Genomic DNA, 14,811 nt, shown 5'->3' with positions numbered 1-14,811 from the left:
TGAAGTCTTGAAATCAAATTAGCAAATCCAGGTGCTGGTCCAGAACTGCAGCTTCAAAAGCAGGGCTGATGAGAGTATATCAGTGTTGTGTGCCTTCATAACGTTCCAGTGAAACTTCATCTTAAGACAGGCTGTCCATATTCTCATCCAGATAGGAATCTTTGTTTAATTTATGCCAGGAGTAGGAAAAAGAAATGTTGTCATTTACATTGTGCCCCATGTGACTAAAATGGGTGTATCACCTCCTTGCATTGCTAATCAGGGTAGAAAATGAAGGTCTCTCCGTTTATGATGTGAATGTTTGATTGTGCAGCCTAATTCCTGTGTGTGATCCCTTCTAGCTCAGCAGCTGACCTACCCACCCACAGCACCCTCACCTTCTGTACCACAGCCACCTCACTCCCCCCTAAGCAATGGATTTCACTACACATTTGTTTAAACACCTTCCAAGTAAGAACTAACTGCTCTCGGCACGTCTGCTGTGCCGCCGTGCCTGTGCTGTGCCTTGCTGCATCTTAACTTCTTCACTAAACCAAAACTACATCCGAGCCAAAGCATGCAGCTGCTTTTTCCAAAACCTGTGATTCTTGTAAATACTGCTTCTAATGAGCTAACACGTGGGCTGATGGAGGCTTTGGATAATTGGTGTTGCTCTGGAGATGAGGTGCTTCCTCAGTCCTGCCGTGGTGAAGGGAGGAGACATCTGTGCTCTGGGTAGCAGAGGGTCAGGTTTTCAGCAGCCTTTTGTGCTCTGGTGGCTGCTGTTGTGGGCAGGTGTTTGTGCCTGCTCAGGGCACACAGAGAATCCAAAGTGCACCCCTACAAGCAGCACTTTGTGGGCTGCTGCTCTACACATGAGCTGGCATCAGAGTCTGAGCTGAGGTGAGCTGAAAATTTGGCCCTTTGTGACTGACTCTGCGGTGTTGTGTTGGACTTTGATCGTGCCTTGCATTGGGTCAGGTTAACAGAAGATTGGTTTTGTCTCTGGTTAGGTTATTTTGCCACTTCAGGTATTAAAATTGTGATAATTTTGTTGTCCTTAAAAAAAAAAAAATATGTGTATTAATATCTCTTCTCAGTAGGATTTGCAGAGTTTTCCCTGTTGGAAATAGCAAATAGGAATAGGTGTGAATACTGTATGCAACTCCAAAGTGTGCCCCTAGTTAAGACAATTGCTATGCATCCATATTTTCCTTTGATACTATTCCCACCTTTCTGATTTCCTTTGGCTTAATTTTATTGCCTGAAATGGAACAGGAAGATAAAACAGAGATGAAGTAGGAAAAAAGGGTTGCTTGAGTAACTCAAATAATTGTAGAATACCAGAGTGTTAGACTCGAGCAGGGGACTGGGGCTGACCTTCAGAGGTCCCTTCGTACCCCAACCATTCTGTGATTCCAGACTGACTTAAAAACATGTCTACTACATGTCTGTGCAAATATATACACACAGTTACAAACTTACAGATATATATTTATATGAATTTACATTTTCTTCAGAAAAAGAAAGTAGTTGTGATAACCAGCACCACGCAGGGGACACGGGAGCTTGAGCATCAGTGAGATAATTGTTTGCTTAATGTGTCTGTTTGAATTGTTCCTTCTGTCAAACTGCAAAAGGCTTTTAAAAAAAAAATAAAAAGTTCCCAGAAATTGCTGACTGCTTGGCTTTGGTTTCCTCCCTTCAATATTTAACCATGTTTTGTTTTCCTTCACGCCAGCCAAAGCAGTGAGTGAACACTGACATGAGGCTCGAGGCAAATCCCACTTGGTGACACCACATGGAAGACAGAGGAGATTCTTTTCCAGCTTTCTGTGGAGATACTCCTTGGCTGATGACACCTTCTGGAAATGCATTCAGAGAATAATAGGGGGATTTTCTATGAAAATGAAGAGAACTGCAAATCATTTTTTACTTACTTCAGTTTAGTTCACACTTTTTATACGAATAAATGGCACTTTTAATAAACTCTGTAAAATACTGACAGTGTATTTTTAGAATGATGTATTTTAGATTTTTTTTTAAATCAAGGGCTGAATTCATTTTAAAAGACACTTCTTGCATAGATACTAAAAGATGTTGTTACTTCCCCCCAGGCTCAGATGCACATTGTAAAGTTTTGTGGAAAAAAAACCTCACAAATTTGAACAAACCTAGAAGCACATTGATAAGGTATGGATAGAGCTAATGCAGGTGACAGGTTTGGTGAAAGGGTGTTTTGGATTGAATATTTTTGTGGAGTTAATCACCCACCCTTTTGCCCATTAAATAATCCGTTGCAGGAACTTTTAGCTTGAATTTCTAAATATTAGCTGTATAGCTGAAATTTCTCAAGAAAGCCATAACGAAAGACAGTTTTAACTCTCATTTCCTTTTTTTGATCCTTGATGATTAATTTGCTGGTATCAATCCACAGTTTCTTAGGTTGCCCTTGACAGTAGTGCTATAACAAACAACTTACAATTTTTTTTTTTTAAAGTTGAGGTGTGAAAGAAGATGATTTTTAATTAAAATATGTGGAGTAAGCAATAAAAAAAATTATGATGTGTCATTTGGCTAGTGAATACGTATTTTTCTTCTGATTTTTTTTCAATAAACATTACAATATGATGTATTGACTAGTATTTATCCTAGAAACAGCAAAACTAATGGAATGTGGCACCTGCTAATTTAAAATATATGTTCACCTGGTGCTTAACTTTGCCAAACTTTGAAATTCTGTGTTGTACTTATGAATAGGGCAAAGGGTGAGGTGGTTCCAATAAGGAGAAAATAAGATTAAATGAATTGCTGCAACTATACTTGAAAAAACCCTGTGTATGCATCGAATGCAAGACATGCAAAAATTTCCCAATGTTATGTGATTAGTAGCTGAGTTCAGCTCTGGATGAGAAATAACTGAGAAATACTTCTCTACAGTATTTTGTGAAACCACTAACTTGTTTATTCCCTGTATTCATGTAGTAGCTAAAAACCCCTTGGAATTGACCTTCGTGTTTCAGACTTTAGGACAGATCATATTATATTAACACTATACTCAGAAATATTCTTAAAAGTATATATTTAGCTAATGCAATCTGTTTTACCTCAATACTGCCAGTATCAAGTTCAAAACCTTTTGCCAAAATAATGATTTATTTTTTGCCTTTATAAAAAAAAAGTTTTGAAAGCATAAATGAATATTTTGCAAGAAAACATTAATTTAAATAAAATGTAACAGTTTGGAAAATGGTATATGTACAGATTAAAATATTAACATAACTGCCTCCTATTGCCTCTGTCTTGTCTGCTCTCTTATCAGTGTCCAGATAGTTGGAAATTCAGAGTAATTTGTACTTTTGGGCTAATTTCCTTTTTCGGTTCTGTTTGTTTTAAACAAAATGCTCTTTTTTAGGTGTTACAGGCTTTTTTCTAATATTAAAACTAGAAAAAAATTACCTTTATATGCAGATCGATGTAATTTTGGTCAGAGGTTCCCTTTTTTCCCCTCTGCCTATTAAACAGTGCAGTGTTTGGGACTAATTGAACTCACTCATTAGAAAACAGTATCAGTTCTTTTGAATGTGCTGGTTTTTAATGTTTTGTAATGTTACACCAAAAATTTTGCAGGCTGACTTCCCGTGTACAGCTGCTTTCAATTTCTTCAGCTGAAGTTACTAAAATTTTACTACCCAGGTGCATTTATAAAAGTACAGCCTGATACTTGTAAGTAGCACCTCTTTTACCTTTTTGGACTTGCACAACATCCCGTGCCTCTGTTTTTCACTGTTATTTCGAGGTGATGTGCATTGCTGGGCTGCAAGGAATCCTGCTGAGCTATGGCACTATTGTTTTGCTTTGTACATCTGGATTAAGCTGTTTGTTTTAAAGGACTGGGCAAGTAAGCAGTACTTAGAGACATCCAGGCTGTTTTGGAGCACTTGGGAAGAAAAAATCACCACCAACAACAAAAAGCCTCACACAAACAAAAAAAAACCCACCAAAAGTAGATAGCAGAGTTTCCTAAAAAGCTTTTTTAAGAGATTCTGTTCTGGGAAGTTGCTTATGTGTGGAAGGGAAAGCAACTGAAGGATGCTACTAAACTTGTGTGCTGCTGCCCAGCAGGGTGGTCTTGGGCACCCCACAGCCTTTGGAGGGAGGGGTTGGTGTTTTGAGAAGGCAGAGCACATCCAATGTGTTTGGTACTCCTTATACCTTTATTTTTCCCCCTGCACCATTTAGTCCTCTGACTCCCAGATCTTCAAATAAATGTGTATGTATTTTATATCAGCATCAGTTCCCCTGTGTGAAACCACCTATTTCCCAGCTGTCTTAGCAATTAACTTCTGGGTGTTCTATGAGGGAAAGACCAGATTTACTCGGTGTCAAAACTTAGATGATACAGAAGGCAGGATGTGATGTTACCCCTCTGATTTATGTCTGTCTGTGGGTATTTCTAAAGTGTTTGCTTGTGCTGTGTGTCTGTGTGCCAGTGTACTGCGTGGTTATAAAAAGAACAAAGCCATGCACAAGAAAAACATGAAAAAATTGCTATGTTTTCCACACCTGGTAAAGATTCCCATTGGTTATTTGGCTGTATTCAAAAGGCTAAGATTTTTTTATTGCTCTACTAGCAAAAGCAACCTTTCTTCATAGTGGAGCAGTACAAAGAAAGAGCACAAAAAATCCCCACATCACAGTGCCTGAAATTCTGTTTGAACAACTGTATTGATTGGGTCTGACCCCTTTACATTTTTTTTCCCCATTATTTGAAAAGGTGCATCTAACTGCAGCTGAATTGAACCAACCGCGATGAACTTTCCATGAAAACTTCTTGAGATATTTCTTTAGTTCAAAGCTCTGGAATTTTAAAGAGCATTTTTAATACAAGTCTGTTGAGGTACTCTGTGCAACAACCACACTTGGAATGTTAAACTACAGGTAAATGTAGGAGGGAGGTAAAATTATAAAGGCTGCAATGAAATTGCTGGGAGATGGTAGAATGACTTCAAGTGCTAATTATAAAGTAAGTAAAACCAGGGAGCATTGCATATATGCACATTTGGGCACTGTTTACTTGTTATTTACTTGTCAGTGCTCCTGGCTGCCTCACAGAGAGTGGAAAACAGCCTCCAAAGAAAACGCTAACAATTAGCATTTTTGGAGCAGCTGTTGAAATTGTGTTACCAGATGTAAACTTGAAGGACAGTGATGTTTTCTTGAATCCTTTTACCAGGAGCTGTAGCATAAGGAAGCACTCACTAAAAGAAGGAAGAGGTTAAGAAAACAAAGGTGAGTGGTGAGATTGTAGAAAATAATGGCAGAGATGTATCTGCAAGGAAGATGTAAATAAGGGGCTGAAGGTGAGGATGGAGAACAGTCTAGTGGTTGGAAGTGGGAGGTAGTAAAGAGATGTGTGGAGCTGGAATTTGTGGATTTGGACAGCAGCAAAATGCTTCAGTGAAATGACTTGGCTGAAATGATAGTGGAGAAGGTAAAAAGAAGGAGTAGCTAGCAATGAAAATGTTTTGTATCCTAATACAGAAAATGCCTCATGAAAGAGTTAAACAAGGGAGTGGAATGTTGATAGTAGTGGATGGAGAGAATCACTGACGACTTCAGGGTGGGGTTTTGGTAGCAGGACAATTGTCTTTTCTATTGCCAGTTGCTATGCTCTGTTCCTAGACAGCATCTAAAGTTCTTTCCAGTCTTCCCTTTTTATCTTTCTCCACTGGATCCTGCTGTGGCCACTAAAAATGGTACTGGGTTTGGACAGATGATAGCACAAACTCTAAGTGTGAGCTCCTCCTGCACCTGCACACCAAAATTAACTCAACTGGGGTTAAATCACCAAGTACTGTGCTTCTTTAATGCTGTGCAAAAACTGAGGAAACTCATCTCCCACCATGATGCTGTACACCTCTTGTACTAAGATATTTTTCTCAGGAGAAGTACAGAGGTGACAGGCTTAAAAGCAAACAAAACCAAGTTGTGCTTTGTCCCTCCAGTTGAGGGTACCTTGACACATGTCCCTTCTCTTAATCCCCTGACAGCTTCCAAGGGACTGATGCAAAGAGCCGTGCCAGGCTTTGATTATGAGATATTGCACTGCCACTTATTCTCTTTGTCTCCTGCAGTTTACAGAGGCAGCTTCAGTGCATAATTTAATCCCTGTGCTGGGGACTGTAGCAAATCCACGGAGATTTCTACCAACCATCCTCTCTGGCATCAGAACAACATGTGCACATCGTCTTTGATGTGAATTCCCCAACCAGAGCCTTAGAGGGACCTATAGCTTTGAAGCTGGCCTATAAATTGTGCTTTCAGGAATCAAGTTGTCAGCCTCCTCTTCAGGAAGAAAGGGAGAATAAACTGCAAAGCAGTTGCAAGAAACTACAGGGCAACTTACAGATCTGATTTCCTTGGCCTTGGAGAATTCCTGTAGGATGTTGAGAATCCCTTTTTACCTGGCTTAGATGCAACTTCTTCTGTGACTGCTGGACCTGTGGGCACTGGGGCTGTGATGGAGCTCACCTGGAGGGGTTCCTGGTTCCAGGGCAAATGGAAAGGGAACAGGCACACCAGGTGTTTTCAGCCTTCCAAAGCCAAGGGCTGAGAGTGCACCTGTGTGTACACTCTTACCCACATTCGTTGTGTAGGTAAATTTTCAGTGTGGTTTAGAAACCTGTGAACTTACCAGATGTGATGGTTGTTCTGTGACAACCATTTGTGAGACCAATTGTAGTCCTTTCCTGAGGTGTAGGAGAACAGGCAGACTTCTGCATTTCTATTGAGAGGGAACTAAACTGGACTGAATTGAGGAATTTCAGTGGACAGGTCTTGTTTCAATAGACAAATGCAGTTGGCCTTTTTGTTAGTCAGTTTCTGCTTATGATGTGTTGTGCTGTCATCTCTGGGAGCTCCTTCCATTCCACCCTGGAAAAGCAAAAGGTTGACTAGAGTCAACCAAAACTCCAACTTGGATTTTTCCTGAGTTCTCTGCTCCAGTGAGGGCTGAAACCATCCTGCTCCATCCATGCCAATACTGCTGATGCTAAAACTGACTCCTGAATTAAAACATTCACTGCACAAACTGATTTAATTCAGCCTTTTGTGGTACAAAGGGAGAAGCTTCTTATGCTGCATCGATGAATCTGCAAGTTCTTAATATGTTTATAAATGAAGCCGACAAGACAAGGTAAAACTCTTCCTATTTTGAGCAGGAGAGTCTTAGGTCAGCATCACAGATGTTACCCCAAACCTCATCAGATGTTCACCTACTTTTGGGGAACGGAAGTTCTGTTGATTTTTTTTTTTTCTGGTCAGAGAAAATAGAAAAAAAAAAAGTTTAATTTCAGGGGTTTTTTTTAATCTTTGTGTGTTCTATTTATTTATAATTGAAACTGATGGCCAAATCAAGGAAGCAAGAGGCTGAGTCGAAGAGTACCTCATTGTCTGTCAGCAGACCCATGCAGGACCAGCCAGCTGGATCTGCTTTTCCTGGATCTTTCCAGATCCCAATGTGAATCTCTGCTTGGCTGCACACTGGTGGGAAAGCATGCATGGAAAAGAATGTTGAAAAGAACATGGAAAAGAATGGTGCTGTGACAGAGATGGCAGAGAGGTGAGTGGCAGCCACAGGTAAAAGATTTTAACAGTGAAATGCTGGTTTGAGTGTAACTTGAGTGTGTAACTAGGAAAACCTGGAATGGGTCTATTAGGAAAGTAATCAGTTGGTCTCTTAGGGAGGCATCTCACCCTCTTTCCTAAGAGCAGCTTTCCTAAGTCATGGTGAGGTTTTCTCTCTTTACAATGCACAAGCAACTTAATTATGTCTCTGAGTATTAGATGCTTGCAGTATTGGGAAAACAAAATCTACACAGATCAAGTACAAATGACTGACCATGAGTGGCTGCTGTAACATTGTTCTTAAAATTGAATGACTGGAAAAACTTGTATTAAACACATATAGTCAAACACAGTAATCAAAATCTACACTCAATTTTTATTTACAATATTACTTTTATTTTTTCCATACTTATTCCAAGTCCTCCCCCAATAGTTGATGCTGCAGTGTTTACATTCAATAAACTATGCAATGATAGTACAAACTGCTGCTTTCCTTCAGCCACCTGGCTTGGAAATGTTGTCTGCACATCAGGAATTGTACATGGCAATGGAGTCTCCACGAGCATCTGGAGTGTTCCCTGGAACACTGCAGAGGCAGAATGTGGTGATACCAGAGGTACAGGTCAGATGTCCTGTTCTCCCAGCAAGGAGAGGCAGGGGATCTGGCTGATGTACTAAGAGGAAACAAAGTCTAAAAAGCTCTGACATTTTATTCATTACTTGAATGCAATGAATTTGCAGAGGAATGGATGTGTTTAATTCTTGCTAGAAGGAGTTACTGAACTCCTGGCTTTCTAGGCATATCAACTTGACTTGAGAGGTACAATCTTGTGCTAATTGACTCAGACCTCCAATGGATGCATTTACAGGGAGAAAAGGAAGAAGGGCTCGCATATTTAACTCTTTATTCTACATTTTAAAAAAGCTAAAATGATTTGTATATCCTTTTCATTATCAAAGTATACTTTCTCTTTCAAAGTAAACTGGTTTCCTTGGGAAGTGTTATTTTTAATAACAACTCAGTGCTATAGCCAGGAACCAGTAATTCAAAAAATCACTCTTTTCTACTGAAAGGTAGAAACAATTACAGCTCCTCCCCCTTGTTAGAAAGCCAAAGAAGCAATTAGAGCCTTCTGTTGAATTATGCTTTTCTAAAACATCTTCTCTATGCAACTGCTGTAGGACTTCAGATGGATACAGTGATTAATGCTGTCACAAAAGTGAGCAATTTCTCCTCTCAGCCCTGCCAACACTAGCATCTATAGACAAAATCATTGTTTAAAGCTCTAGTACATCACAGAATAATGCTCATATTGGTATTTTACAACTAATGCAACATCACGTAATTCACATGTAATCTTAATAGTTAAAAATTCAAGACTGGGGTACTAACTGAATAAACCACTAACATGAAGCTTCCTTATCTGGCATGGAATAAGGGAAGGGATAGTTCAGATAACATTCTGAAGATTGGGCAGGAATAAAACAAATTTATTTCTCCATCCAGGATATTATACACTTTACAAAAACCATTAATATCACTGCGCCCATAAAAATGTTATCCATGGCAACAGAAAGCAAATACTACTTTTTGTCATCTAACAGGGTCTTTTTAAAATCAAAATACAAAGATTTGTGCTGTAGCAGTCCTCCACTTTGCACTGTAACAATAAGGCTTACTGTACTTTAAATACAAAGCTGTTACATCTGCAGTTATGAACCACTGGCTTTCACAAACATCATTTTATAGTTGCTTTTTGCTTCTTTTTTGTTTTCTGGAACCTCGGCTTCATCATGTTTTTCAGCAGCTTGTAGCTCCTCTGCAGACTCCTCTTGCTCTGAATCAGAGCCACTTTCAGAATCCTCTGAACTCTCATCAGAGGAGTGTCCAGCTGCCTCCTCCTCTTGTTCATCTTCCTGAAACTGTAAGTTCAGATTACGAGACAGATAAAACATTATTTCTTGGCAACTCCACTGCAGCCTTTAAAATTTCACAGTGAGAATGCTTCACTTAATGGCTCCTTTCATTTTGGTACTAAAATTGGCCATGTTGCTAAACAGAGGCCTGTTTAAATGAATTATTAGACAGAAAGCAACTCCCCTGAAGTGGTTAACCATGCTAGCTGTGACACTCATTAATTAATCAGCCACTGGTTTATTTAGTTACAGCAGAAATCCTAAAGACACCATTCAATGAGTCTGAAGTTCCAGATCAACTCAGTTCAGTAACTCCAGTAATGGCACTGGAATATTTGTCACAGTGTGACACAATGGAACTAAAGGCTAGACCCTCAAGAATCCACATTTGTGACTGATCTCTGAAAGGAAGCTTAGCAAACTGCAGCATGAGGAATGCTGAAGTAATCTAGTGATATCGCTAACAACAATGCAGATGGTTATGCTGCCTACTTATGTATTCCTCAGCAACACCCTGGTTTAAAATATTTGTCACTTTGAGCCCTAATCAGTCTCGATGACCTTGGAGCATTAAGCATGTCTTGTCACTTCTCAGCACAGTGAGAAGCATCAGTCATTTATGAGCATCCAAGTGGCCACCACAGTGCACACGAACAGGAGTCAAGCCTGCAGTAAGTCTGTCCTTTAGCCCAAACCACGGAAGTCTGCTTGGATTTTCAAAGCCAGTGAAGCAAAAGCCAAATGGTTACAGAAATGAACTCTACCTCACTGAACCCGAGGCCACAGTGGCGCCGATTCCGCCCTGACATGGTGCTGTCCATGCTCTGCTGGTACTGAGACTCCAACTCCTCGTTCATTTTCTTGTCTTCTTCCCCTGCATTGTCCAGGGTACTTTGGTTATGGTTCATTCAAATTAACAAAGACACCAAATTACAGGAAGTCACATTTGCAAAGTCAAGAAGTTCAAGTGCAAGCATTCTAAACTAGCATTGAGTATTACTGCACACAAACCATCAGACTTAAAAGCAAAAGTATCAAGGGTGCAAGCAGGACTGCTTTGATAGAAAGAGGCTTGGGAAGTTCCTAAGACCTGATACATTCCCAAATTGTACTATGGAGTATTATGTTCTACTAAACAAGGTAAATGTCATCAGTGTGAGTTCTCTGTGCTTCCAGCCAATACTGCAACATGCCCCAGCAAGGAGAAACTCTGACCTTCACTACATAACACAGGATTACTGTGATTAAATCATCCCTAGATATAGCATCACGCCTCGGGACAATACCACCACTCTTGTTTATAGAGCTCGATTTGAAACTGTTTCATGCATCCTCAGTCACAAGGAGCAGTTACTACAGCTCTGCATTTTTCCATCTTTAGGAATTAGCAGAAAAACTTTCCATGAACGATTTCTACAGGCCCTTTATTCACTTTTTTGAGTAAGGGAATAAATAATCACTTTCACTGGGGGAAAACATGGTTAAAATAGTTAAGGATCCTCCATACTTGGAAAAGGTAGGAATCTCTAGCTCTCCCCAGGAGGCCTACAACACTAGTTTTTAATTTATATCTCTGTGAAGCTGAAAGGTTGTACTGCAAATCCCTGCTTCCTCATTTGGAAGTTAGAGCTGTTTGTTACTGTAAAAAGACAATAACTGTATGTTGAACATTAGCATTTTAACTTTTTGCTGTTAACAAACCAGTACTGATTCTTTATGCATCCAAGGAGAAGCATCACTTCCTTTCTAGGAAATTCAGGTATGAAGGAGTGATTCTCAGTCTCACTCTGTAAGCTAACAGCAGCAGCACCTGGAGCCAATCCTCAGGCTTATTTAGGTCCATTGAGACTTTTTCATCACATGAAAAATGATCAGTGGAGCATATCGGGGAAAGCTTTCTGGAATATCAGGGGAAGTTTTCTGGAATGGTGACAGCTGCTATTCCATAAGGCTTTATCAAAGCTTCTCTCAGGCAGTGCAGTCCAGCCCAACTTGGTGCTGTGTACTTTGACTTCCTAAGCAAGCACGATAAGGAATTACCATGGTCCTACAGGACATCCAACTATTGCTGATTGCCAAGATGACCTTGCAGATCTTTTCAGCTTTTACCTCACTGCTTTAGGGCAGAGATCTTTCTATTCAATAGGTAACCAGGTCAGGGAGAAACCAACCCTGTTCTTTTCCACGCACAGTTTAGAGGTTTGGATATCCTGGAAGCAAGGAAGTGCAATACTGCTATGTGCCAACAGCAGTAAAACTTATTCTGACAGCAAAATAAGAGTGAGGAGCTACAGGCCCTGATTTCCAGGGCTTTTGTGCACAAGTGTACCTGACCTTCAGGTACTTAGCTGACATTAGAATGCAAGTAAGTGCAGTCAGACAAACCATTTGTCAGTAATCTAACAAGAGAAATAAGGAACTTCTACAACGCCACAGCCTGACCCTTCTTCAGCTGCAGCCACCAAACCTGAAATCCCTCCCTGCAACATCTACCAAGCTTAAAGTACTGAAATGTTCCTAAATAAGGGTTAGATTTCCAACTTTGTATCAGCTGTTGGATAAACTGACCTGTCCTGAAGTGAGAGGTTGATCTGTGGTCTCCGATAACAAGGCGGCCAGTATGTTCTTTCTAAAAGAAAAGGCAGTTTGTTTTGGAGCTTTAGGGTGCACTGACAGCTCTGCCAGCATCCTGGACATCTTGAATGGAAAAGGTTTGCTGTCAAACCCTGCCACCCAACTGTAGGACTGTAAGTTTTACTAGCTAACAGCTGCTGCCTCTAGGTGACCTTGTTTCATCTTTCTTTTGTTGAATTTTCTGAAAAAGAAACCCCAACAGCTATACTCTCTTTGTTCTTCCCAGACCCCAAAGGTGGTTCTATTTCACTCTGTTTCTTGCCACTGACATGGAAACTATATTTCACGATGCTGGACAAATGAATACTCAGGTTCTGATCATTTACACTCTTTCTGGCACCCTGCAAGAGTTCAGGCTGTGTATCTTATGATGATCCCACTTTTAGACTGCTCACAGTGTCAGGTAAGACCTTTACAGTGCTGATTAATTTATTGGCTCAGTAGCTACTAATTAGCAAATGTGTCCCAATAGGCAAGAAGTGGCATTATACATCAAGCAGCATTAAGTACCAAAACAGCCATTAAGATTAGTGGTAGTGGGATGCTTTAATGGGGCATTGTATCCCTATCCACTAGGAAGCCCTAACTTTCACCTTTTCCACACAGAAAGCTATTTCAGCTTACAAAATTACTGTATTCAAAGCAAATTAAGTTAGTACAAGTAAAAATGTTTTTCTTGAAGACTAAACCAACATTTTATATGAAAAAAGCATTAGTATATTTAACCAGTTTTGCAGCAACCGTAATAGCAATCTATATTTAGCGTATTTTATCTTTAAAGTAGTAAACCTAGGGAATATTTTTAATCTAAAGCTTTTTTTCCCAGTGAAAGAGAATTTTGCAGACCTAGTAGGTAGGTTTGTTAGTTTGTAACAAGGACTCTCTCGGAAGCGTCAACAAGTAATTTTACGAGCAGGTCTGAAAGCATTTAAGGCGTGGGGTGGGGATGAAGCCGCGACGCAGGGACTCGACAACTTCCGAGCGACGTTTTGTGTGACACAGCCGCTGACACACCAGCGGTGAAACCCCAATCACCCTGCAGGAGAGCCCCAAAGCGCAGCAGCTCTGGCTTGTTGCCGCTTCCCTCCGAGCCCCGCGGCCGCTGACAGAGCCCCGCTCCCTGTGCCCGCCCCGGCTGCAGCCATGGGCAGCGGGCGGCCTCACCTTCGCGGCGCCCATCAGCCGCAGGAACTTCTGCTTGCGCTCCTCGTTGCCGAGGTCCGCCGCCTCCCAGCTGCTGGAGCCCTGCGGGAGCACACGCTCACTGCGCCCGCCCGCCCCGAGCGGCCCTCCGCCCCGCCGCAGCCCGCCCGCGGCCTCCCCGCGTCCCGCCGGGGGCTCCGCCGCCCAGCCGCGGCCCTGCCGCCGCCTCCCGCGCCGCCGCCCCCCTCCCCCGCGCCGCCGCCCCCTGCCCTGTTACATCGGGCGAGGCCGCTCGCTTGAGGCCGTGGTGGCTCTGGGACTCCCGGGCTGAGCTCATGGCCGCGGCTGGCTCACTGGGCCGCGCTGCCGCCTTCCTGCCGGAGCCGCTCCCTGCGGGCGGGCGCGGGTCAGGCGCGGGACACGCCGGGAGCGGTAGTTCTGGGCAGGCGGCGGCGGCGCGGGCCGGGCGGGAGGGGACTACGAGTCCCAGAAGTCTCCGCGGCGGAGCTGCCGTGAGGGGCGGGCCGGGCGGGCTCCGCCTCGGGGGCGGGCGGCGGTGCTGCCGGGAGACGGGAGCGCGATGGTTCCCGGCGCTTCGCCGGTCTTCTGGCCTCGGGAACTGGGGTGGTGGGGTGGGGATCCGTGCCTCTGCTCGGCTTGCTTCAGCTCCTGCTCCTTCGTGCGCCCCGAGTGGAGCCCTGTGTGCGAAGCTCCAGGCGTTCCCGTTAGCCCCTCAGTGCCGCTGGCGGGTTGTTCCCGCCGTCCCATCGCCCTCACAGGTGTATAAAGCACAACTTCACCCACTGCCCCCGGATTTGTTAATGCGTATAAGTGTGCCAAAGATGGGTGCCGAGAGGATGGTGCCAGAGTTTTCGCCGTGGTGCCCAGTGGCAGGACGAGGAGCAATGGCCATAAATAAAAACACGAGAAGTTTTAAAGGAAGAACTTTACACTGAGGCTGGCAGAGCACTGGAACAGGCTGCCCAGGGAGATCATAGAGCTTCTCTTTCTGGAGACATTTAAAACAAACTATTGCAATTTTTTTTCCTTTTACTTTTTTTGGTCAAAGACCTGAAGTCAGTGTCTTAATTAGATTTTTTTTCCCAGCAGTTTACAGTCTGTATGTGCATGTTGTCCATGTGCATCAGGGCAGTCACTTCAGCCATGGACTTCTCATCTCTCTAAGTACCCATAAATTACTTGTTTTTCCAATCTTGTGTGCTTTGCACAAGGCAGTGCAGGTGGTCAGAATATGGCCCAAATATTCAGTTCTTCTCAATAGTTGGCTCAAATCTAAACTTTTAACTTTCTCTAAGCTTATGTGAGTCATGAAGCTCGGGTCATTTTGATGTTTTTCCCTGAGCCTTGTTACTCAGATATCACCCATTGTTCTTTTGTTGGATTGAAATACAGCAAAAGAAGAGTCGATAAGAAAATATGCCAGGAGATGGAGCACAAAATCTCAACAGATCTAATAGTGTAGAGGTGTTTTGGGTAGGTAGATTCAGA

General features: G+C 42.4%; 2 protein-coding genes across 4 annotated transcripts in view; one reads left to right on the top strand and one right to left on the bottom strand.

Annotated features, from left to right (window-relative positions):
- PLEKHA7 (pleckstrin homology domain containing A7) overlaps positions 1-3,271 on the top strand; it is a 145,287-nt gene extending 142,016 nt beyond the window's left edge. For 2 of the 3 annotated variants that reach the window (XM_085063220.1, XM_085063222.1), the window contains 2 exons: positions 342-450; positions 1,721-3,271. In XM_085063220.1, coding sequence (XP_084919346.1) covers positions 342-439 — 98 coding nt within the window. In that variant the 3' untranslated portion in view covers positions 440-450; positions 1,721-3,271. The remainder of the gene's footprint in view (positions 1-341; positions 451-1,720) is intronic. The other variant, XM_085063221.1, reaches the window with a different exon arrangement.
- A 4,693-nt stretch (positions 3,272-7,964) lies between these two features.
- C5H11orf58 (chromosome 5 C11orf58 homolog) lies at positions 7,965-13,722 on the bottom strand. Its single transcript, XM_085063219.1, has 5 exons — positions 13,580-13,722; positions 13,324-13,404; positions 12,094-12,154; positions 10,290-10,399; positions 7,965-9,531 (listed from the first exon to the last, which is right to left on the bottom strand). The coding sequence occupies exons 1-5, from the start codon at positions 13,637-13,639 to the stop codon at positions 9,322-9,324; spliced, it is 522 nt and encodes a 173-aa protein (XP_084919345.1). The 5' UTR covers positions 13,640-13,722; the 3' UTR covers positions 7,965-9,321.
- Between the last annotated feature and the right edge of the window lie 1,089 nt (positions 13,723-14,811).

This window comes from Lichenostomus cassidix, chromosome 5 (assembly GCF_008360975.1).
Source record: "Lichenostomus cassidix isolate B80296 chromosome 5, HeHo_3.0, whole genome shotgun sequence".
Classification (NCBI taxonomy): Eukaryota; Metazoa; Chordata; class Aves; order Passeriformes; family Meliphagidae; genus Lichenostomus; species Lichenostomus cassidix.
The sequence above is the reverse complement of the archived record's forward strand: the minus strand, read 5'-3'. Positions and strand labels throughout refer to the sequence as shown.